Source organism: Ctenocephalides felis, unplaced genomic scaffold (assembly GCF_003426905.1).
Source record: "Ctenocephalides felis isolate EL2017-DRISC unplaced genomic scaffold, ASM342690v1 CF-g0.4_SCAFFOLD_00845, whole genome shotgun sequence".
Lineage (NCBI taxonomy): Eukaryota > Metazoa > Arthropoda > Insecta > Siphonaptera > Pulicidae > Ctenocephalides > Ctenocephalides felis.
In genome coordinates, this window is record NW_020536999.1 from 23,559,741 (window position 1) to 23,586,610 (window position 26,870).

A 26,870-nucleotide genomic window follows, 5' to 3' on the forward strand; every position below is an offset into this window, starting at 1 on the left:
GAACATTTTGGCATACCTTAGAAAAAATGGATGTACGTGTGTGTGTTTGTGATACCAATTTTCGTCGACGATTTCGGAAACACGGATTAACCGAATAAATAAAAAAAACATTCGATTCGTATAATAAGGAGACGTGCTGAGTAGTTTTTGGCGGCGCCCACTAGCTTCGATTTTTCGTTTCTACGCAGCTAACGTATCGCGATTGCTTTGAAAAAAGGTCAAAATTTCCAAAATATTTTAAAGTATAAAAAAATTAATTTTTCAAAAAGAAAATGTTTTTTCAAAAATTTTAAGAATCTCAAAAATCGATTTTTTTCATAGTTCTAAAAGAAAATTTAATCATTTTTAAAATTTTAATTTTTGGTGAGGGAAGTTCTAGCAATTTGCCTTAAGGCACGATGCCAAGCACCCCTAGTTTGTATTATAGGTATCATATAATTTTATTTTCAACATTTTAAATAATCCGCTATCTGTACTATATATAGCTTACTATTACATGAAGACTGACCCGAACAAAAATTAGCAATTCAGGGCTTAGGAGAATTATTTATAATATCTCTTGTTAAATCGATTACTATTCGTTTATATTTTAAATCATTCACCCAAATCCATAAAAAATCATTAAATTTGTAAAAAAAAATATAATTATAAGTGTCTTGTGTAGTCAGGGTCATGAGTTTGAACACCAGCTCTGGATATCATCATATCATGCAGTAGTGATATCAATTTTTCTGGAAAATATAGATTATGTTTTCAATTAAAAATAGCCCAATTTGCGCACTACGATGTAAAATGGCAATGAGAAATCTCTCACACTAATCTTTCCTGAATCGAGTTGGAGTTTAACTGAACTCACAGTCCTGCCCTAGGGCTGTACTACCTATTATTTTCATTATGTGTTTTTACGTTTTATTAACACTTTACTAAGTTTCACAAATATAATTTTAATTTTATAAATGTAATCGCATGTAATTTTTTGAATTTGTATCGATTTTTCAGTAAATAAAAGTTGAACTTTACCGTCTTGACGTGTATATCTCCTCGAGGACAACGTGCTGCTATTATTTTGGGAAATGGTGTATGAAATCATTTATAAAGTGTCTTGCGAAGTGATCTTCTCCACTTTATATATATATATATATATATATATATATATATATAGTGTTTCCTTTCTGTTTTTCTTTGCAAGACTGTGTAACAAATTGCATTACGTGTCCTCGGGAATGCACTGGATGTGCAACGTCGAGTTTGTTTTTTAAATTTTCCATTTTTCTGGGCGTTCTTCTTACCATGGCATCTGGATTTGGATCAAGTGTCGTCTGTAAGCACCCATATATAAAATGAGGCTCGAAAATTAAAATTGTAACCCTTAACCATTTCGATAACCTAAATAGATAGTATCAATGTTAAGTAACCAGTCCCAGAAAGTAATGATTAGTTATTAAATTAAAGCTTCAGAAAATATTTGAACTTTTTCTGCATACATAAAATTTAATGATTTTAAGTTTTACAAGATCTTACTGGGTGTTAAATTATTCAAGTTTATTTCAGGTTATCTAATTTTGTACAATTTTCCTAAATATTTCATAAAAATCAGATGAACTGTTTATAAGTTAATTTGATGAACGAAAATAGTCCTTCTGATATCAACACTCCATTTTTTATTTCAATTTTGAAGTTTTCCCAGCTGCTGTAGGTCTCTATTACAATAAAAGATAGTGAACTATTTTATAAAGCTTTGCTAAATTTACCATACAATTATGTAAAGGATTTAGGAATTTACGAATTATAAAAAGCATAATTTTTGTTGGTAATTATCATGCAAAATTTTGGATCGCTCAGATCAATCTTGCTATTTTAAAGTTGCAGGGTTTCATGATTTTAGAAAATATAATAGATTGGTTATTCCCAAAGTGGTCCACATGGGACCCTAAGGGTCCATAGCGATTTTCAGAGGATGCATGGCAGGAAAAAAAATTAGGGATCCACGGCACGAAAATAAGGGTCAACGACAGTGAATCTCAATTTACCTTGTTAATATAAATTTACTTATATAATCTTTTAACACGAAGACGTATAAAATAATTTAAAATAACTTAAAAGTGAAAAAAAATTACATCTGTATATGAAAATGTCGAGTTTTATAGAAGTTTGAAATTGTAAAGACGATAATAAACTAGTATCATCTTACAGCGTACTCAGTTGCAGTAAAAATTCAATGAACACAGATACTTTTAACATAAATGTTAACATTTCTCATTTTACAATAGTTTTGGTGATTTTGATCATCCGATGATATAATATTATAAATGAATCCTCAGATCAGTTGCAATTCAATTCTGCCAGATTATTTATTTATTTTCAGTTGCAATTTTGAGGACCGCAGTGCTGTACGGTTTTATAAAATTAGACAATATTATAATTTTTTATTTTCTGTATAAATTTTTCAAATACTCTGAATATTTTAGCCAAACCGTTCAAAAGTTATGAAGGAGATATTGTATAACTATATATCTATATTACTATATGTGTATGAAATTTCCTCTCATCTCGGGGCCATCCAGGGAGCGAATATGAGCAAGTTATATATGATGTGGGATTTGCTTGTCAGTTCCAATATAAGTCTGACAATGAGTTGACGTAACGTAATTGTTACACAATGTTTTCCTCGATATTTTCATCGTGCGATCGTAGTATCTAAGGGGTAAATAAAATCTATTAGTTTTCCACGCCATGCCGAGAAACATTTAATACACATGGACAACACGGGATACGGGATAAAACTTTCGTTATTGAAATAATGATGTATAGTATAGTAAGAGATAGTAGAAAGGGTTGTTCGAGAATTTCTATATGATATAAATGAGGTAAATTGATTCATGACATGTATGATTTTAGACGATTTTATTCATTGCAGATCTTGTAAACTTTAAACTGTTATCATAATATATGAAATATTTAGAAAATAAATTAATTTATGAGCGGATAAAAGTATTCCGAGTAACGTTAACTGGGAGTATTTTCTAAAAGCAAATTTTCAAAAATCAATAACCAGTTTCCGTAGGACTTCAATGGTTTAGTATGTTCATAAAGACCAAGTACTCTACCGTTATACCAAGTAAATAGTCCAATTTTCTCAAACTTTGATGAATTTTTAAAATTAATCTACTTGTCGTAAGGCTGTAATATTTCAGTAAGTTCTATAATACCATGATATATATCGCCAAAAAAGTTCCATAATTAGAATAAGTTGAATAATATCTAATACATTCTAATATCAGATATAATACCATATTTTTTTAAAGACATAATAGCTGCATTATTCAACAGAAAAATAAATATAAATCCGAAATAAAAATTTCATGGGAGCATTTTTTACAAAGAGCACATTGTATATAACCTTGATCTGGTATTTTGTCTGAAATATTCATCAGCAGAGTTGAAATAACTATTAATTCAATTTATATCTTATTTTTTTTAACTCAATTTTTCATTTACCATTTTTTTATTGTTTACACCTTTGCCAGTGTAAAGGTTCAGTTGGTCCTTTTCAGCTTTTATGGGGGCATCCATTAATCACGTGAGCAATTTTTAATGATTTTTAGACCCCCTCCCATCATCGTTAGTGATACTTGGTGATATTTAAAATGACTCCCCCCCACACAACATCACGCCTATATTAGTACCTAGAACAATTCGTAAAATTTTTTGTTTAAAAGTTTTGAATCTTTTTTTAAATTGACGATGAGGTAAAATATAAATACACGTGATATCTTCCTAGACCCTCCTCGCACCTACGTGATATTTTGTGATTTTTTGTCAATCCCCCCTCTTCTTTTAAAGCTCACATTAATAATGGACACCCCCTATAGAGCTTATATAAAATTAACTGTTAGATCTAACTTGAAAGTATCAATACAACTTGAAAAGCAATTAAGAAACGTGTACCTAAAATAGATAAAAGAGCTCAAAACCAACAAAACTACCAACAAGAAAAATTACTTTTGTTGGTAGCCGTGTATATTGATACACAGCTGATAGTGACGTCATAAAAATTTAGATGATTACTAGATATAAATCTAATATCTCTTACTTTAAAATAGTATCGTTAAAAAATTCTATACTTTTGTTGTTTTTAAGTAAATGGTGGTAGAGCCTTAAATAGCAGCAACTATCTATCGAATGTGGATTGGTCCGCAACTTGGGTGTGAATATATTTATTATATTTAAACCAATCGTTTAATATAAATAATGCTTTAAACAAGTTTATAAAAAAAAAATTATCTAGAAGTTTTCCCTATACCATACAGCCTTTCAACCACTCGGTATACTCAAATATTGACAAAACATATAAAATCTTTCATTGATTAGTACTTCAAGTAACGAATAGTCTATTAAATTTTTAAATTATATGTCATGAAATCAGTCAAAAATAATCGCAATAATTTCTCGAATCCTTCAGAGGGTACTTATACAAATCCATGTATAAGTAAAAATATTATAACAACCATCTGTCTTCGTTCACACGTCAGCCAGGGCACGCGTCTTTTTACTTATTTTTCTTTCGCAAAAAAAACATGAAATTTACCGTAATATTCCTCACTTCTTACTTTGCACGATTTTTTGTTGTAAATTTTTTTCTATTTTCTTCGAGGGAAGGAAGGAAAACATAAGCCGAAAGATGGAGGTGAATTTTCCGAGACTGCGCTTATTAGCTGTAAAAGTTAATGTTCGTACGAAGAAGTTCGCATACGAGAGTTTGTCTGTTTTAAGAGCTTTTAATCCTTTTATATCCTGTCGACAGATAGACGAAGACTTGTGTAGAGGTAGTTTTAAGGATTATTTTGAGCAAACGGCTCAGGATTCGCTTTTGAATCTGAATCTGTGCATTTAGTCTTTGATTTTCACGTATTGGAAACGGATTAGGAAATCGGTTACTTTTAATTAATGATACTCGATATTGTTAAAAGTACGTGAGTAGACTTTATATAATATGGTACTACTAAATTATTAAGGAAAAAAATATTTTTGATATCGCATTTTTAAATAGACACATTTGTTATAGAATCTATAACATACAATCAAGGATATATATATATATATATATATATATATAATTTGTGTATCAGGGAAGCTTGGGACTTGTAACGGAAATTAATATATCTTAACATCCACTAATTATATTTCTACGAAATAAAGCTTCAACTACTTCTCTATGAAATCTAATAGTATAACTATAAATAAACTGCTAATTCTAATCAATTATCGATTATCGATATCGATTTCTGCACAGCTCTAGTGCTAGAGGCCTCTCTTTCATCTTCACTTTCTCCGACTTTGTGTGACATCTCGTAAATATTACAAACATCTCGAAAAATGTTTATAAATCAACAATTCGTAAAAGCATGAAGCCATTAACATTTTTTTTATTTAATTCTCACTTTGGTTCGTCTGCAATATTTGCACAAATTCTAGGTGAAAGTGATAAAAAAATTGGGTAATTTGTGATAAGAGAACGACGTAAATTGCTTAATTAGAAAGATTTAGTGATTGAGAAGATTGTTGGAATAAAATTTAATAAAATTGCTTAATTAAAATTTGCTTGAATTAATACTAATGCGCCAAAACAAGGTGAAGATTTTTTTTTATAAAGATTAATAATTAATTTTAAATATATAATTTCAGATAAAAAATAAAATTCATTAATTTACCCTGAAACTATTGGTCTACATTCGATGGCAAAAGAGAATTCTTATCCGAGATGTATTTATGCATTATTTGTTTGATAACTTTTGAGCAGTTTGTCCAAAGCCAATGCAATATTCTTGAAATTTGTAGAGAATTAAATCCTCTGTAATATTGTCTATCATTGCTATATCCTAAAACTACTTGGTATAATTTAAAATCGCATTTAAAAACAAATGTACTGTGGTGACAAGCACATGATATCGCAAAATTAAAATCATCTACAGATCCTAATTTATATCATCAATATCAATGAAATATGTGAAAAATTTCATCAAAATAATTATTTTACATGATATAATGTAATAATAAAATACACTCTTGCGTATAAGAAAAATGAATAATTAATTATAAATATTTTACAGAAAATTAGATTTAAATGAAAAACCTAAAAGCTGTGTCACGTCTTCTGTGTCCACGACTATAAATCAAAACTGGACATTTATATTTAAACATTAGGAAAAACTATTATTTTGACTGTCCAGAAAATTAACGACAGGCAAATAGAAATTGTGACATGATAATTCAATTTCCGAAAACTAAAATAAACTATTGGTATATATAGTTTTATAATATTTCAGAAACTGCAATAAAAATGCATAGATGAATCACGCGCGACGGGCTGGTACTTTTGAATACATTTGGAAGTATACAGATTTGTTGCTGGGAATTATGATGTTAAAAAATGTTGAATATTATTCAATATTATATATTTTAGCACAAATTTGTCAAATATTCCATTTAAATTCCATAAACGGTTTAAAAGTTGCGAATGATACAACAACTGAACGCATAAACGAGTTTGCAACGATGGTTAGAATCCATGTAGATAATAAATCTAAACCGAGATTCGTAATCTCCGAGCCCTCCCTCATCTTTCAAAAATAATCTCTTCTTCTGTCCGAAAAAGTAAAAGAAAATTATAAATAAATCCTTAAGAAGCAGCAGCAACACCACCAGCAGCAATTCCATCGGGTAATCTCTCTGTTCCTAAAAGAGCCTGCAGCAGTTTTCGTAAAATAAATAACAATCACGTTTCTAATTTTACGTTTTCCGACAAATCGAGGATTACATTAGCCTTTCAGATTAAAAGAAAAAATGCCAAAGACATCGTAAAATTCTTCAAGGATTTTCATATTTTTTAGGAGAGAAATGTTTGTGAGAAACCCAAGTAAAATCATGAGTAATGATATAGGAAATGATAAGTACTTTAGTATGTTTCAAAAAATCATTACAAAAATCTTTAGCTATCATTATATAAAATCGGAGATTTAGTTTTTGAGATATAATGAAATTATTTTTCTAACGTTCTATAGAAAATATATAAATTAAATAAATAAATAAAAATATAAAATATATGAATCCCTCATTGCATTGCTTAAGGGGTATGCCAGCAACAAAAATCAAAAATCACATATTTTTATTTAACATAAAGAAGATGATATAAAATGATAATTGATAATGAATCAATACTAATACGCCAAATACGAAATATGTTTTTATAAATATTAATTTTGTATTTTAAATACGTAATTTCAGATGGAAAATAAATTTCATTAATAGTACATTTTTATCCTGAAACTATTCGTCTACATTCGATGAGAAAAGAGAATTCAGATCTGAGATGTATTTATTAGAAGCATTATGTGTTTCATAACTTTTGAATAGTTTGTCCAATGCCAATTGATTGAAAAATATTAGAATTAATTAGTATATTAATTTGCTTCGAAAATTTACAATTCTGAACACTTTAAGTACAAATATGCTCCGTGAACATTTAAATGTGGCATCCTTTGCAGTGGGTAAACCATCTATATTAAAATTTTGAGTTCAAAATTGGCATGAACTATTTAATATTAAGAATTTTTAGAATTAATTAATAAACTTACTTAATAGCTTTAAAACTTTTTAACTTGCAATGACTACAAATATTCCCCATGAACATTTATATGTGGCATGCTTTGCAGTGGGTAAACCATCCATGATAGATTCAAAATTTGAGTTTTCAAAATTTGCACTAAGTATTTAATATTAAGAAATGTTAAAATAAATTGATAATTGTATTTTTAATTTTAAAACTTTTTAACGTACAATGACTACAAATAAGAACCATGAAGATTTAAATGTGGTATGCTTTGCAGTGGGTAAACCATCTATGTGAGATTTTCAGTTCAAAACTGGCATTAAGTATTTAAGATTGAGAATTGTTAAAAAATATTAAAATAATGAATAAATAAATAAATAACCAAAACTTTTTAAGTCAAAAGGCTACAAATATCCCCCATGAAATATGTGGCGTGCTTTGCAGTGGGTAAATCATTCACTGCTGCAGGCTCTTTGTGGTAAAAATTGGGTTCAAAATTAAAAATCATTAGAATGATTTAATAACTTATTTTTAGCTCTAAAACTTTTTATTAACTTGCTATGACTACGTATATCCTCCATGAACCTTTATATGTGGCATGCTTTGCAATGGGTAAACCGTCCATGTTATTTGTGATAGAAGCCCCTTTTATTGACATACAAAATACTTTTATATTGACAATTAGTTCATTATTTTTTATACTATTTTTTTTAGAAATATTTTATATTGCTAAACGATGTTTGTCGGGAAATGGAGATACATTCAAAATCTCAGCATTTAATAAAATTGTATTAAATATTTTACGATTTGGATTTTATTAAAAACAGTTGATATGTAAACTTGAAACCTTTAGTTTTATTTTCGTAATTGAATTTTAAAGCTTCTTCTAGTTTTTGTGAAATAATAAAAATTGTGCGTAAATGCCCTACTGGTGTCTTAATTTTACAAATCCAACATTCAGTTTTAATCGAGATGATGAAAATAACTTTTTGCTCCTCATCTATAATTTATAATTATCATACAGTGATATTTTTTAAAGATTTCTACAATATTTACTATAAACCCATTACAAAATATTTATTCAAACATTACGCATTAGTCTAGCAAATCAAACAATCCAAGTGTCATTTTCTATATTTTAATAACTAATAAAATAGCAAACATCTTCTCCTCTCCTCCAGTTAAATAAATCTCTTAAGATGGTCGTACGTGTACAACTGGAACGTCTATTATTGAAATTGAACAAAAAAAAATCTTCGAGAGTCTCAGAGTGGGATTCCTGCAAAACGGGGTCCGGTTATAAGACTCTTGCTCTTCCCACAGGTCGATACAGTCTTGTAAAGTTTGTTCTCAAGAAAACATCATGTAAGTAGAAAATTGTTTTTTTTACGTTTTTTACTATTTTCACTACTTACTAGTTTAAATTAATTAATTTACGTCCACTGAAGGAAATAATTGTGGAGACGAGTGCAAGTGATCTTTTTGAGTACCTACGCCAAATAAATGTAATGCTTGCCTTTTTTGACGATTTTTGTTTACTATTTGTGAGACAGAGTGAAATATTATTATGCAATATTGCAGTTAATTCACTTTTCAATAAATTTATACTATAAAATATATCCAACAAATAGTGAAATACTAACAATGTTCTTCAGCTAAATTGTACCATTACCATCAATTGATGGTACCATTACCCAAGTTGCTTCGAATTTAACAGGATTATTTTTATTTTTTGTTTCTGTTTATAAGAATATAAAGATGTGCAAGGGTTTATAGTTATAAAATATTGATGATTTAAAAAATGAAATAAAATATTTAATTTAAATCCTACAAATGAATAAAAGGTAAAAATGGCGCAAGAAAATTGTACGGATTAATTATAATTTTCTCCTGGCGATTTTGTTTCTATTTATGAGTATATAGAGTAGTGCAAGAGCTTTAATTTTATTAGAGAATAATGTAGTTTATACAATTTTTATGAAATTTTCTAAATTCAATATTAAAATTCTACAAATAGTTTAAAAGTTATAAATCGTTCAGCGAAAAACTGTACCTCAGAAATATGACAGCTTTCTCGAACAAGTTGTACGAATGAATTTTAATTTTCTGCTAATGCTTTTGTTTCTGCTTATAAGCATATCAAGATGTGCAAGAATTTGATATTATTAGACAATATTATTTAGTTAATTTTAAATAAATTCTCTAAATATAATATTTATAACCTACAAATAGTTTAATAAGTTATAAACCGTGCAACGGGAAAATGTACCTCAGAAAAATAGCAGCGTTCTCGAATACATTGTAGATAAATTTTATTTTTTTGCTGACGTTTCTATTTATAAGTACATCAAGATGTGCAATATTGTAGTTTACTTAATTTTAAGCCAATTTTCTGAATATAATATTTAAATCCTACAAATTATAAATCGTCCAACAAAAAAGTACCTCAAAAAATAGAAATAGAACAAATTATAGAGAATAATTTTAATTTTCTGATAGCGTTTTTGTTTGTAAGTATATCGTGATGTGCAATATTCTAGTTTTCTTAATTTTAAACAAGTTTTCTAAATATAATATTCAAATCCTATAATTAGTATAAATGTTATAAATCGTCCAACAAAAAAATGTAAGTCAGAAAAATCGCAGAGCTTTTTTGAACAAATTGTACAGATTAATTTTAATTTTCTGCTGACGATTATGTTTATGTTTATAGAGAAAGAGTTTGATATTATCATACAATATTGTAGTTTACTCAGTTGTAAACAAATTTTCTAAATAAAATATTTATATCCTACAAACAGTTTAATAGTTATAAATAAAATAATGCATCTTTAAGAAATTGCAGCTTTCTCGAACAAATGTTCAGATTATTTTTAATTTTTGAGTACATCGAGTTAAGCTAAAGTGTTTATCATTACACAATATAATAAATCTCTCAATTTTTTTTAGAAGTTTTCTAAATAAACTATTTATATCCCAATAATAGATTAAAAGTTAAAATAGATTTCATGATAAAATGTGCTCGAGTTTAATAAAATATTGTGCTATTATTTAATACGTTTCTTATTTAATGTTTTGGATATACAAAAATTATTATTTTTGAAAAATATATAATAAACATATAATTTTACCAAAAACATCATTCAAGCAAATAGTTTAAAAGTTAGGAAATTTATATTAAAGTGATGCAATTTTCCAACGAGTATTTTCCAATTTTAAAAATTGATCTAGGGTTAAGTGATATTAGACAAAATTATAGATATAATTTTGAACGAATTTTCCAAATACTTTGACTATTTTAGCCAAACGTATTAAAAGTGATAAGTGATATAATAAATAAACGCAGAAATGATTTTATTCTTAATTCAAATTGTAAGTGATGATGAAACTCGTTAATCAAAACAAGTAATACTGATAATAAATAAATAATTTTTACTTGGTCTGCCAAAAAAAAAACTACTGAATATTTTCTCAAATTTCTTTTTTCATTTAAAAGTATATTTCTTCTAATTAATAATGGATTTTTTTTCATTTAAATAGCTGCCTCAGTTGGCCATTAAAAAATAAATAAAAAACGTTATAAGGCAGACCCTTGATTTAACTCTAATCACACCTGACCATTAGATTTATTTATCTGACGATATCTAAGTTCGCTTGAACTTTTGCAATATGATTTTATATGTCAAAGTTCTAATGGAAAAAAAGATTAATTGCGACTTGAGCTATCGTAAGACTCGATGAGTATTTTATTGAGCAAGATCGTGCAATTTTGCAATGAGCAATAAGATGTCGTAGACTAATTAAAGAAATACAAAAAAACAACTGGTATTGAAATGTCTAAATTTTATTTATACTCGTGAAAGAAATTTCTATTTTTCTTTATAGTTTTTTTCAATAATATCCAAATAAACGTGTTTCGTCCGAAGAGAGAGTGAATTGTGAATTATTAAAACAAATATCGTCTCAGTGATGATGTGAATGCTAATAAGTCACATGGAAATACATAATAACTTTCTACGATATTCTTTTTCCAACAATGTCTTCCTCGCATACCAATAAACGAATTGATAATTTACGGATGTAGTGTGATTTTAAAGTATACCAAGTTGCTGCAAAACTTTCGGATATTAGATATTCAATTTTCTATTAATCTGTTAATTATTTTAGTGTTACTAAGAGCTATTAAAAGTTATATTAAAAATACGCAAGAAAAATCACGATTAAAATTACCTCAATAGATGGAGTAATTAATTTCTAATTTCCAACAGTGATTTTAATTCAACACGTTAGAGGACAGTAAAAGTTCCAGCAAAGTACAAAAATGACCATCCTTTTATTTTTAAATTGATTTAAATGTAGTCAGATTATCATATTTTAATTGGTATCTCGGATAAATGCTATAGCATCCACGTCAAGTATTATGCTTCTATTTTACGCAATGTGCTTGCCCAAGCTAATTTATAGAGAAATAATAAGATAATACGAAAATACCTAAAGGATCAGTTTGTCATTACCTTCGCAGGTATAATAATACAAAAACGTAAGGATATATAAAATTAATTTCATTTTTTTTATTCTCATATATTAACAGACAAATTCCTCCTATGAGCTGTTGGGCTCCAACTTCAATATAATTATCTTCAAAATTTGAATGCTATAGCATTCATGTCATTCTGCATCACAATAAAATCTCTTATCTATTTTATTAACATTAAACCATCAAATTTACAATTGCTAGTCTAAAGTATAAAGGATATTATGATAAAATCAAAGGAAGGTCTGGGGTGAGTTAAACTCCAATTCGATTCATATAACTGTGTGATAGATTTACCATTGCCATTCCACACCGCAGTGCCTGAAATGAGCTATTTCGAATTGGAAATATATTTTTGACCTATATTTTTAGGTAAAAATTGATATCACTGATTGATATCACTGATTGATATCAAGTTATCCAAAGCGATGGTACAAACTTACGACCCTGTCCACACAAGGTAGTGCGCTTAACCGTTACGCCATGGAACAACCGATATAATAGACATTTTGATTTTGGATAAATTTACTATATATTTTAATTGAATTAATATTGCAATGGAAACTATCAACAAGCAGGATAATAACCCTTTGTTTTGGTTTAAGTAATTAAATTATTAATAAATAAAATAGTTGATATAACTACGAATAAGTTAGCAATTATGTATCAATATATTATAACTTGCGTCAGAGGCAATATTATTACCTATAAGATAAAATATTTAATCTAAAGTTCTGTTTCTAACACATAACGTTTCAAAGAATAGTTTCTAAGGCATTGTCGTCTCTCAGAAACCTATTGTTGTAGATTTTACGACAACGACGACGTCTTATTTATTGTTAGCGAAGCAAAGTGAAAGTTTGCGACTTGTTATTATTATGAGTCTTCCTTTAAGAAAGAGATTTCTATAGCAGATGGATGAATAGACAGATTTATAATCGATTCGGAGACCATGCACCAGGAAAAATAAAATGTATCGTCGAGGTACCAAAAATACTATATTTATTTTATTAACCAGACAAATTCCTTCCTTGCATAAATGAACAAAATTTCGTCTGAAATTCATTTATCATTTATCTCTGCCTATTTTTTCTACCTCCTCCAATTGCGTACTGCAGATATTATCAATCTATCTGATATTTATCCAGAGTTATTACGGATATAGTTTGATGTGTTATTAGAGAGTTAGTATCGTAAAGTTCACAATCGTTATCGTCAGTTATTATCGTCATTACATAAAAGTGAAGAGCGGCAAACAGACGAATGAGAACACATTGGAAAGTTGATGCTAAAACTCTCTCTTGTGGGAGATGATACTACAATTATAATCATATATATATATATATATATATATATATATATATATATATATATACATATACAGATACACATATACATATATTGGCAAATTCACATTCATCATGAGTACTGATACCCTAAGACATTTTGCATCCTATTAAAATCAACACGAGACGAGTTGTTTCAACATTTAATATTTGCTACACGTCTTATGATGAAACTCAATAACAATTATTTTTATATTATAAATATTAAGAGTTTTAATATTTTCCCCACTATTTCTTTGCAACCTATGTGTAACTCTATTTGGCGCAATGCTTTTGTTAAATCTAGATTGGCCGCTCAGTGAACAACTAAATATCTGTTTTAAAAAACGATTTTAAAGTAAACCGAGTTGTTCAGTGTAGTAATGTTGGGAAATATTAAAGATCATTAGTTTTTGTACCAAATTGCCATATATTCGATCAATATTGAACGAATAATTTGGAACATACAAGAACTGTTATGAATAAATGCATGAACGAGTTGCAAGCCAACCTGATCAGATTCGATAAATTTTATATTTTCAATCATAATTTTGTAGTTGCTTTGAAATTAATTAATGTCGTACTATATTGAAATTTATTTTAAGAATATACTGCATTGTCTATAGTGATTTTAATACATTTTTTGACGTCCCGTTTCTAACCGGTACCCCTATGTATCTTACAACCTAGAGTAACGCACAAAATCAACAAATTTAGAAATTAAATTAGAAAAAAACAAATTTACAAAATTAAATTATCTTCAACTATTTAAAGATAATAATTACAACTTTGATTTCTGTCAGTACCCGAAATAATTTTTGGAGTAGTAAAAAGGTGACCATATGCCTCAATTTAGTTGGGACCGTCCCGGATTTACACCTTGAGTCCCGGGTTTTTCTTAAAGCAATATTTGTCCCGGATTTCGAAAAGTATAGGTTTAAATTGAATATCTTCGCTCTTACTTGATACTAAAATTACAACTACACATCAAATATCTGAAAGTGTTATGTATAACTAGTACGCTTATATGAAAAAGTCGGATTAATTTAGCCTCTCACATTCATAATTTTGAACTTTTATTTTCAATTTTACGCCAATTAACAACAATTATAAACTCCTTGACTGTCTTACCGTTCCGGTTTTGACTTGAAAAAAATATGGTCACCTTAATGCTACTAATATTTTATTTATGGCAATATAATTTTTATATCATATTTATTTACTAAACTTAAACAAACGAATAAATTCAACAACATGCAACTAAACAATTAATTACTACTTCAGACCCAAACACGTTCGGATAAATAATTATTTTAATTATATAATTGATGACTATCAACCGCATTTTTGATATTGTTTAATTAAGTTATTAGACAAGAACTGAGTTGATATAGATTATTAAGATATTAGACGATATTATACAATAATTATTTGAATACAATTGCATAAATATTATATTTGACAAAATAAAGCGTACAACTTGTTAATAATTCAGAAGAAAATGCGTATATAAAAATACTTGTGATCCTAAATTTTCATTTTCATACCACAAACTATTTCGTAAAAAATATTATAGTAATCATATTATTTTTCATCTCACTCTGGCAATGAACGTATTTGGCTGAATTTTGATTGAAATTGAAAAAGCTCAAGACGACTTAAAAAAATTAGGTCAGAGGATTTTGTATTTGCAAAGTCTTATATAATCCTACAGTTTTATTCGTTGTCCATTTTAGGACAGGTGTATTAATGAAAATATTTTTATTGAAAAATAAATTGATAAAACATCTATTTGTTTATTTACTAACATATTTTCAATGATTTTCTTTATTTTTTCAGAATGAAGTGCATGTTCGTCGTGTTTTTCTGCGCATTGGCGTACGCCGCGGCTTATCCCCAACAAAAGGACGGCGCCGTTTATTCAAATGAGGCCATCAGACAGGCACAAAGCACTTTCTTGATACCCAAGGATGCCCAAATACAAAACGTGAGTTTTAACATAATAGATAAAATACGAGTACAATGGTGTTTTACTTCCCACCGTTCAAGATACATAGACTAAAAGGATTTTCGTGGTAACTATTTACTATCTCCAGGTTCAAGAAGGCATCGAATTGGCAGCCTATGAGCAGATTCCCGGAAACCAACGTATCAACTTGTTCGAAATTTTGGGCGACCAAGTCCCATCAGAAGTGATCAACAACTTGCAAGGACAAGTTGACAAAATTGGACGCCAATAGAAATCGAGTCATAATTTCTTATCACACTTCTTCTTATTGTTCACACTCCATATTTAATTCGAGGAAGTATTAATAATTAATTCATGATGCTTCACACACACATACCCACGCAATTTGTGTGGTTTTATAAAATATATATGTGATTTATTTTTTTAAAAATAAAAGTTATTAGAAAAGTTTTTAAATGACTTTAAAATATATTGATCTTATTATTTGGTAAAACACTAGTCGATTTTAGTGCCTCTTATGATATTGGAAATAACAGGTAAATATTAATCCAACTAGTTGTAAGTGGCATTTTGCCTAGTGGCAAGTTGCATGAACAAGACAAGTGTAAGAAATCGACTTAATCAATAAGAAATCAGTATATTAATTTATGAGTAATTTGTAAGTATACCGAGTTGCATCATTATGTGAGAATCATAATGTGATAAACTTTTGCAAATTATTTAACTTTGTACATTTTTTTATTAGACATTATTGAGAAACAAACAGATGCCTAATACATACACCTAATTAAGTATTTTCTTAAGGTAGCCGAATAATCCAAATAAGAATTAATTTTCATAATCAAATTACTTTTCGTAGGACTACAATACTTTATTGTGCTTGTTGAGACCAGGTACAATATCGTCATATAAAGTTTCATGAAATTCGTCGATTTTTTTTCTTGTAATCAATCAATTACGAAGAAACTGCTTAGTCGATCTTTGTCAAAAACTAATTAGCACGATTTCCATACTATATACTATATTTCCATGGCTCAGTCGATCATAACAAAAAACTAACCAATGCGAGTACTAATCAAGTTTCATCGAGTGGTTATTAGTTTTTGAAATCGGTTCAGCCGTTTTTGAAAAAAAAAATGACGATGAAATGTTTAATTTTGTGTTCAAACTCAGCACTTCAGAAAAACGCTGCCAATTTTTCCAAAATATGATGAAATTTTAAAATTAAACGACTTGTCGTAAGGCTGTAATATTTTAGTATGCTCTGTAAGACCAAGATTTCTATCGTCAAGAAAAGTTTCAAAAAATCGTAGTTTACAGCATTAGCATTACACTGCCAATTGTGAAAAACGGCCTGGACGATCTATACCAAAAACTAATCAGCACAATATCCATCCAATATCTTTCAAAGGGTTTTTGAATTTTCAAAATCGATTCAGGATAGTGAGCAAAAATAGTATATCACTTATAAAAGAAAATGTCATTCTATTTAGAAACGAAATATAAAATTAATTTCTGTTTACTACTGATTATACCTGTGTATTTATTCTTTATAAATCATAATTTTATTACCAATTTTACGAAATTCAATCAAAAACAAAGAAAATACGCCGTAGCTGTATTTTACCTTCTGGATAAAGTCTTTTGAGCATTAAAATCAAAAGAGGTAGAGATTTTAATGCAGTAGTAGTAGTAGTCACTGGGTTTTAGTTAGCGTCTCTAGCGTTTTACCTGTCGTGAACGTTTAAGGTAATTACCTTACGTCGTGGAAAATCCAGTGATGGCAAAGGATTCGGGGGGAAAACAGATTTGGAAATAGTAACATACATATTGAGAGAAGTTGCTTATTATAAAGTACATACTTTAGCTTAAACCAAAAATTAAGATTCACGCCTTGATTTATAAATTTGATTTAATGTGAAATAACTATTATAACTAGTTTGATATCAAACTATTTTTTATTTTTATTTTTATTTCTTCTTGAGGTTTTCTGATCAACATAAATGCCAAACAGTATAAAGTCCGTATGTCCATGTATGTGTGCTACTATTCCTCATACGACCTTTACCCAATGTGGACCTTATTCTAGAGTATTCCCGTCTTTCTATGCTTTTTAATAAGAAAGGCGATCGTTATTGCACAGATTACGGTGCTCCGTTCGCAGCTCGAAACGTTAAGAGGTTCTCGAGATTATTGAAATGACACAGTCTGCGCATAATTAGTTTTATTTATAATGCCTTTCTTTTGTTTTTACCTTCAAACTATAGCCAAAGGTATAGTAACAACCCTTTGTGAAAAGAAATTTGTATAATGAGCTGTATTGGACAGCTGTGATATTCAAAGTACGGTAATTTTGGGGATGATTACTGATTTGTGTATTTATTTATTATATCATATCTGTAACTTTTGAATGGCCTGCTTAAAATTAATAAGGTATTTGACAATTTTTTATAAGATTGAATGCTCTATAATATGTACTAACATGATAAAGCCCTACAACAACTTGGTGTACTTCAAAATTGCATTTGAAAATAGAAAACTAATTGTGAACTGGTATTTGTTATTTTATGTAACTTTTCAACTATACGCTTGATACTAGCTCATTTTTTTTAGAAAATTTATTTAAAACTAAGTTAACTACTGCTAATATAATAATGCCCTGTAGAAATTTGGTACTTTAAAATTGCATTGGGTTATAAAATATTGTCAAAATTTAACCTTAAATCAACACAGCTCAATTAAGGCCTTAAAACTTATAATTATGGCATCTATTTAACCGGGCATCTAATAATAAAGAGATATTTATTTTTAAGTTAATGAAAACAATATTAAATAGCCATAATACTTGCTGATATATACTGCTCTATATGCCGTAAAATTATAATTGAATCCGAACAAAATAATCTGAGAACATCGCCGAACCAAGAATTACTATATTTGTATAGTGTAAATAGTAAATAGATGTAAATTATTTACATCTTCATTGTTATTGTTGTATATATATATATATATATAAATATATATATATATATATATATATATATATATATATATGATAATATAATGTACTAGTTAAGATTAAAGATCAGACGTTACATCAATAAAAATTGTATGAACATTTTAGAAATTTATTTGAAATTTCAAATAAATTTCTAAAATGTTCATACAATTTTTATTGATGTAACGTCTGATCTTTAATCTTAACTAGTACATTATATTATCATATAATTATATATATATATATATATATATATATATATATATATATATATATATATATACAACAATAACAATGAAGATGTAAATAATTAATTAACCCATCCGAGTTTTGATTGACATCTTGGTCTCCATTTAGTGAAATATAATTATAAAAATTAATTAAAAAATTTCTTTTCCTTATATAACAGTATTTTCATTAATTGTAATATAAATATATTTTTTTAAAATTATTGTAAATCATTCCACTGAATGAAGGGTAGTATGTTAACCGAAACGTATAGATTTCAAAAAAAATTCTAAACCATTCATACAATTATTTATTGATGTAACCGTCCGATCTTCAAATTCAACTAATATATGATTATAGATTATTAAAATTATTACTTACTATATTGCAGGCAAAATATCATTCTAACCATGTTGATATTTGAACTAACCTGTAACAAAAAATAAATATATAAATAATTTTTATTTGACATAATATATACATATATAAAAACATGTATGAAGAAAAAATTGTTGACTGTTGAAGTTTGTAAAAATTTACCAAGAATAATGTGTATTCATCATAAATAGATGAAAAATTATGTCGATTAACCAATATGCAGGGTTTGCAATTTATATATGGTGAACAATTGAATAAGTGAATAGCTTGAAACATTTCCAACGAATTTTGATAAACTTTTTTTTATTATCAAATTTACAACCTTATATTTTTTCCAGATATATTCTAAAACAACGCCAATCAAATAACCCCCGTCATTACGCAAAAATCTGATAAATGTTTGTACTGTATAATCAATTTTGAAGTAACAATATATATAAAAAACTAGTTGAAAGTGGCACTTAGCCTTAAGGCAAGTTGCATAAACTTCCCGAATGCGTAAGAATTGACTTAATCAATCGAAATTAAAATTTAGATATTCAGATAAAATTTTGAACGGTTTTGAATGCAATATGCACAGACACGTGCTTGTATGTCCCAAAATTGTAGCTTATTATTTTAAAATTTAACGAATTGATAATGTGTGACTCTTCACATTACAAAAGGAACTTTTGACGCAAATGACTACAATATTTTCTCAAACTTTGATGAATTTTTAATATTAAACTATATGTTGTAGGGCAGTAATATTTTAGTATGATCTACAGGACTATGGTATCTACCGTCAAAAACACTTTATTACAAAAAAACTATTAGAGAAAATATTATCCAGGGTGTACGCTATTTCTATTTACCGTTTTCCTATGGATGTATATCTGTGTATAGATATGTATCCATATATGTAAGCTTGTCTATTACATTTTCCCGTAGAACTTTTGTCGAAGTAATAATCGAATCAATGTACGTTTAAATTTGCCGCATCCCGCCGTCTGTCGGCGTATCGCGGAACTTTATTAAACACATTCTTCCTGAGGAGTGTTTCCGAGCCCCCCATCTCGGGGGCTCCTCACATTTATGGTCCTCGAGGCGGAAATAGTAGTGAGACGCTAATTTAATAACACGGAATGTTCAATTTTCCGATGAGCATCATTTCATCCCTTTTCCCTCATTTCCTACGGCTATACCACAAATTCTCAAAAACTGGAGATAATAAAATGATAATAAAACTGAGAATTAAACATTTATACACTTTTTTACAAATTCTCTGAATAAACAGTAAACAAAATTTTGAACAAATAATTTAAAGGTTATTAACTAACTAACTAAATGCAACTAACAAAAGTTAAGCAAAAAGTTGTAAACAAATTTCTAAGAATCAAACAAGCTGGCGGTTTCAACTTGATTTTCTAATTTTTATTTTCATTTTCTGGTATATCGATTTGTTGCAGATTAAGATATCAAAAAATATTTAAGATTACAAAATTTTGTACAAATGGGGTGACCCAGAACTCAACGTCGAGTAAAAACACGGTGATGGTATTGATCACGACTATCATGAAAAAAATTACAAAATTAGTTAACTTTGAGAAAACACTCCTTTAAAAAAATGTGTGTGTTGATATTTAGTTGTATAGTTGAATGATAATATACTTGATAGTTTAAAAAAATCGAGTAAAAAAAAAAACGTATATAATACACGATTTTTCTAGTGCATTACGCTCAGAATGTTTAATGTACTTGTTTATTGAATGTGAATGAAATGTACTAGCAAAAACCATGTTATTATTAGGTTTTTATTTTTTCTATTCGAATTTTTCATTATAAAACTATCATGTATTGAATCATTTTACAATCTTTATTAAATGCGCTAACTTTGATGAAATTTACGAATACACTTAAGTATGCATTTCTTTTAAACGAGAAACTCTCAAAGTCGACCCATTTACAAAAAATTTAAATCAATAGTTTAAGAAAAAGTCATAATTCTTAAAAAAACTTGGGTAAAATGTGTAATTATTTTCAACTACGGACCTAGAAATGTTATTCACGGTTACGGCTCCAAAGATTAAATGAACAAAAGTAGTAAAAATTAACAGCAATAACCAAAAAATAGTAACAATTTCACCGAAGCTCTAGATCGCACTTAAAAGCTCATAATTACCAAACAACGTGAGATAATTTTTTCTTTATTTTTTTCAGGACAATTTAATACTATCACCCCTTTCGGCTTGACGTTGAGTTCTGGGACAACCTATATATTAAACAATGCATACATTCTAAAAATAAGCACCATTGAAGTGGGTTGGCGAAGTCAAAGATGCTAATATAAGTTAGATTGTAATTTTAGAGTATGTAAAATTATATTTAGTACATTATTTAATTTTGTTCAGATTTATCAAATATGCCAAGTTTCTTTAGCAAAGATTTCAAGAAGTATGAAACATACATTTTTTCATTTTATTTCTCAAGATGCAATTACGAGCTGTTTTTAAAATAAGAAAAAAAATTAGTAATTACAATTACAATTACAATATGGAATGTTAAGACCAAAATAGAGTTTACCCATTGGTAACCATTTTTTGTAAGACATACAATAACAAAAAAATCTTAAGTCTTATATCTATTTCCATGGTCAATAAAATAAAATCAGTAAATAGTTCTAATTTTATTCTATAAATTTGTAAAAAGGTCTATTATTGCCTCTCAATAATTTCCTCAAACTGGGAAACACTTGCGGACTTTGGAGCCATTTTGCGAAACTTTAATCCTGGATAATTGCATTTTGCAATCAAGATTATTGGAGGTAGTTGGAACATGAAACAATGTGCGAAAGGGTGCCGTGGGGGTTTTATCCAAAACAGGAGGATTGGACGACTGATAATATTGGATGTAATGAGAAAGTTCTTTCTTAAAATGTAAGTGTAAGCTTGCTTTCTTATTTGAATATGTCAAAAAAATCCTGAATTGCCACTCATAATCATGAACATAATTAGAGGAAGTAGAGCAAGTGGAGTTATATATTTATTTACCATATATTTTGAATATTCGGATTATTCGTCTAGTATTACTAGAACATTTGACAAATTTGTATAAAACTAAATTGTGTATAATGTCGCTTTTATTAACTCGGTTTACTTCAACATTCAACTAAATAATTGAAATAGATGTTTGATCTCCATGCGCTCACCAATTTTCATTATAAATAATTAATATTTAAATGCATCAATTTAATAGAGCATTTATGCAATTATTTATTGTATCTCCATCAATTTTTGTATTGTTTGTTTAATAGAAATAAAATATTGAGCTAAAATAGGGAAGCTAGAAGCTTATTGTAACAGGGGTAAGTCGTAACAGGCGTTCTTCAATAGAATCTTAAATGATATTAAAATATTTTTTTGTTTTCATCGGATATGTAAAATGTTGTTCATAATATTGGCATAGCTACTCTCCGACATGCCAAGGCAGTAAACAGAATTGTGCAGGTGAGTCAATTTTGGATAGGTGATATGAAATTGATCTACCATAAATTCATGGAATAAATTATTATACTATAAGCCACCAAATTACATGGAATAAATTATTGCTGAATTGTCAAAAATCACTCGTAATTTTAAATCACCTACTAATTCTTAAATAAAGTACCATCAGTAAACAGGATTAGGCAGGTGCGTAATTTTTGACAGGTAACATAAAAATTTTCACCAAATTTTCAATTACAAGGCATAAATTATTGCTGAATTACAAAAATGCACCAATAATTTTTACCACAATCAAAAATCACCTACTGAACCTCATATAAAGTACGATTTTTCACAATTCGTACCTATTTAAAATCGCATTCGGAGCCGCAACTTAATTTTACGTTTCACCGAATGTATGATAACATTTGTAGACTTGGGGATGAAAACAGATTTATATATACATACATGTATATATATACATATATGTATATACTTATATGTACATTTATCCATTTGTGTATATTACTACACATGTGCACGATATTAAAGCCCTTTTCGGCATAATGTGCGTTTAATGACACGACTACGTGAAAGTGAATTGAGTTTTCTTCGAATTTATTTATATGTCCCCGGGGTAAGTGTTTCTCAAAATAAATACCAATAATAATAAAAAAATAAATTTATAATAAAATATATACTAAATTGAATAAATAATATTATTTAAAATAATTATTAAATATTGTAAGAGCCTCCAATCAAAGAAAAATAATTAGTTCTTCAATCTGGCTCAAGTTGTATGAAAATGTTCTCAGTTAATTCGCTTTTTTATTGGCATCATATAGTATATAACATTTTTATTTTGCTAAATAGAATAATATTTAATTTAATAAGTTTAATTAATGTAGAAAATTCTAAAAACTTAAATGCTTGAAAATAAAACAAATTAAAAACTCACAGAATTCTTAGTATTTGAAGTACATATATAGTATTCTGTTAGTTAATTTGAAGAAATGTGGTCGTAATTCTTAAAAACTTGGAGTGTTTTTGACTGTGTCCTAGAAAGATTATTCGAAGTTACGGTTCTAAAGTTTAAATGAACAAAATTAATGAAAATTAAGCGCAATAACTGAAAAATTGTCATAATTTCATCAAAGCTCTAAGTTGCACCTAAAAGCTCATAATTTCCAAAGAACGAGAGATATTATTTTTTCCTAATTTTTTTCATCACAGTTAATGTCAATAATTTGGAAATTCGAAAATGTTCATATTAAGAACCACCCTAATATATATATATATATATATATATATATATATATATATATATATATATATATATATATATATACTTATATAAATATAGTATATATATCCCCCTCAGTTTGTTCGGGCGATTAATTTCAATTCTTGACTACAAAATTAATGATAAACAAGATCGTTGTCTTGGAAAATTAGGAAACTGATACTTTATTCCAAAATATAACACGAAGTTAATTTCAACATCCATTTAAATATCTGCAAAAACAAGTATTAATCGTTCGAGGAGATAATATAGAATGATTAATCTAAAAAAATTGAACACTGTGTACTAGATTAAGTTGGAAAAATTACAGAATTTTTATTATCCACTTTATGTATACACTTTAGTTCACAAAGTACATATTGCGCAAAGTTGGAACTGCATCCTTGCAATAGTCATTACTCTTAATAAATAGACGAAAGATTCTAAAAAGTTGCATTTTAAGATACTATAAAATGTTCATTGGGGTGTGGAAAATAGGATGATTATTTCACATTATTCAAGTGTTAAAATTATATGTTGAAATTATAATTTTCGACAACTAACTTCATGCTAAAATGACATCTAACTTTATGATAATCCTTTTATATAGATAACAAAGTGTTTGTTATAAAACAAAGAATTGCAAAAGCACTAAAATCCATATTTTATTATATCTGCGAAATTTTAATTTCTGGTACAGTTTGTCAATATCTGACAAATGACAAAATTACATTTATTCTGTGTAGTTTCATCGACCGTCTGAAAGTTGATACAACCATATTAAATTTCAGGCGTTATATTACTTATTTTCATTTTAACAAACTTCTACAAATGGACTTGAACATAATGAAAATTACGAACAAATACAACATCAAATCCTCTATTACTTTAAAATATTGCACCATCATAAAATTTTTTACATGGTGATTGATTGAATGCTGTCTTGTATATTTATATTATTCTTCAATGTAAAATGATTGACGTATCATTACACATGACAAATGCGTTTGCCGAATTTTCTAAGAAAGTGCTTTTACATTACTTAAGCACATATGGTGACAGATTCGAAAGACATAACTCGGATTTGAAGATATACGCGAATATAATCGGATATAAATCCTGGGATAAAGCCATATAACCTGAGCGATCAATAATTAATTTATCATTTGATACATTACACAATTTTTTCATGTGGAAGTAACTAATGGACTTTATAAAACATGAATTTGTAATTTATATAAATTTTTCTTATAGTAGAATATTTTTTGTATAACCAGTATCTTAATTTTTTTTCAAGTCTTAGCAACCGATATCTTGCTAAACGTTTAGATTCGCATTTCCAAGAAATGTCTTAGATCGATTTTTTCTCTATAAATTTTGTGAGAGAGCTGGTGTATATATTTTTTTCTTCCAAGTAATACAAACCGTCTTTAATACATTACTTTACAGAAAACATTAAATGAGCATTACAAAGAAGAATTATATATTTTATACTTATATAAATAAATAAATTAATTAAGATCCTTGTTAATGAACATCTCTGTTTACTCAATATTAAAAATCACTAATAAGTTAATCGTGGGTATGTAAAATTATACAAAATATTACATGTATATTACCTCTTATCGTATTTTATTATAAATTAGTGGTGCATGGCCTTAAGCTTGGCAAATTGCTGGAACTTCCCGTACCGTAAAATAAATTTGAAAAAAAAAGAAATCAATAATCAATAAAAATGAGTCATTGATTAAGGAGAACAATTGTTTTAAATAATTTTGAAACAATATTATACATAATGTAAATTTTATCATACGTATTTTATAGATCTAATATAAGTGCTAATATTTAGGCAATCAGTATAAGACAATGTTTTCGGAATATGTCATTAGTTTAAATCATACTTTCAATAGAAGAAAAATTGCTAAATCGGAGTTTATCTTTTCAAACCCCCTTTACGTTAATAAACGGAATTCTGCTCTGTTAGTACATGACTTTTATCATAATATTATTCATTTTTTAAAAAATAATTTTTCAAATCTTTGACTCTTGTGTTTTTCATAGTCCATTTGATCTTAAGTTTTCGTGTTTTCATTTCCACAACATCTTCGTGTGTCTTCGTGTTTTTTCATCGGATGCGTTCGGTTCTTTACTCAAAACTTATATTACACAAATCTTCAGATTAAATTTAAAACCAAAAAATGTTTATATTGTTTTATTTCTTTATGTTAATTAATAATTTTTTTTATTGTTTTTCCTGGTGTGGTATGTATAAATTTTTCACTTGTCAATTTATTTTTTAAACTGTAATATATTTTAAATTCAATTTTTTTAAAACTCTATAAAAATTCTTTTAGATATTGTAAAAAAATAAAAAAAAGGGTTGCTGAATGATGACACACAACCGTGTCGAAACGTATAAATAAATATTTTATTATTTGTTTTCTTTTATTTCGAAGATTGGCTGAAAATCAACATTCAAGAATATATATCTTCATAAATTTATTTATAATTTTTATTTATTTATTCCATCTTTATTTCACCCAGCTCTCTCATTAACAAGGGGCCGCTATCTTCATACAGAATTGATCCCAGTCTCGCGTGAAGGAAGGACCGGTGATTTATATGGTAACGATATCCGGATGAAAAATGCGCGACGTGACAAAGTGTATCGCATTTCGCGAACCGTTTTTTTCCCATACCCGAACCCACACAAAATCATGATTTTCCTAATGCTTTTTCCTCTGGGGTCGGTAAAACAAACTTTGTGGAAGAAAAATGCAAAGACTGGAGAGATATCGGTAATTAGACCACTCAGTAAAGTATTATTTTATTGCATGCCTTGGTACTTCAAAACCGATTGCTCAGTATCGATGGAGGATTAAAAAAAATGTTTAAAATTAATTTATCTTCAATATTATCTAATATAATAATTTTCCGCTTATGGTGTAAGAGGGCCAGATGATAAAAAATAAAAAAAAACAAATTTCTTCAATAATGCTTTTGCTGTGAGTTTTACTGAACATAGTCAGAAAGTTGTTTGATTGATATGTGTTATTTGTTGTGATATAATTAGTTCGAATTTCACA

At 27.8% G+C, this 26,870-nt stretch overlaps 2 protein-coding genes across 5 annotated transcripts in view; one reads left to right on the plus strand and one right to left on the minus strand.

Annotated features, from left to right (window-relative positions):
* Positions 1-26,870, minus strand: part of LOC113371669 (Krueppel-like factor luna) — a 531,563-nt gene that overhangs the window by 56,250 nt on the left and 448,443 nt on the right. The gene's annotated exons all lie outside the window — the stretch shown is intronic.
* On the plus strand, positions 15,309-15,809 carry LOC113371736. Its single transcript, XM_026612352.1, has 2 exons — positions 15,309-15,455; positions 15,565-15,809. Exons 1-2 carry the CDS (start codon positions 15,309-15,311, stop codon positions 15,706-15,708), a joined length of 291 nt encoding a protein of 96 aa, XP_026468137.1. The 3' UTR covers positions 15,709-15,809.

Excerpts from the sequence above, each read along its gene's own strand:
- LOC113371736 (XM_026612352.1), top strand. The coding sequence starts at position 15,309 with ATGAAGTGCATGTTCGTCGTGTTTTTCTGCGCATTGGCGTACGCCGCG. Across the intron at positions 15,456-15,564 it reads AGGATGCCCAAATACAAAAC|GTTCAAGAAGGCATCGAATT; the intron begins GTGAGTTTTAAC and ends TACTATCTCCAG.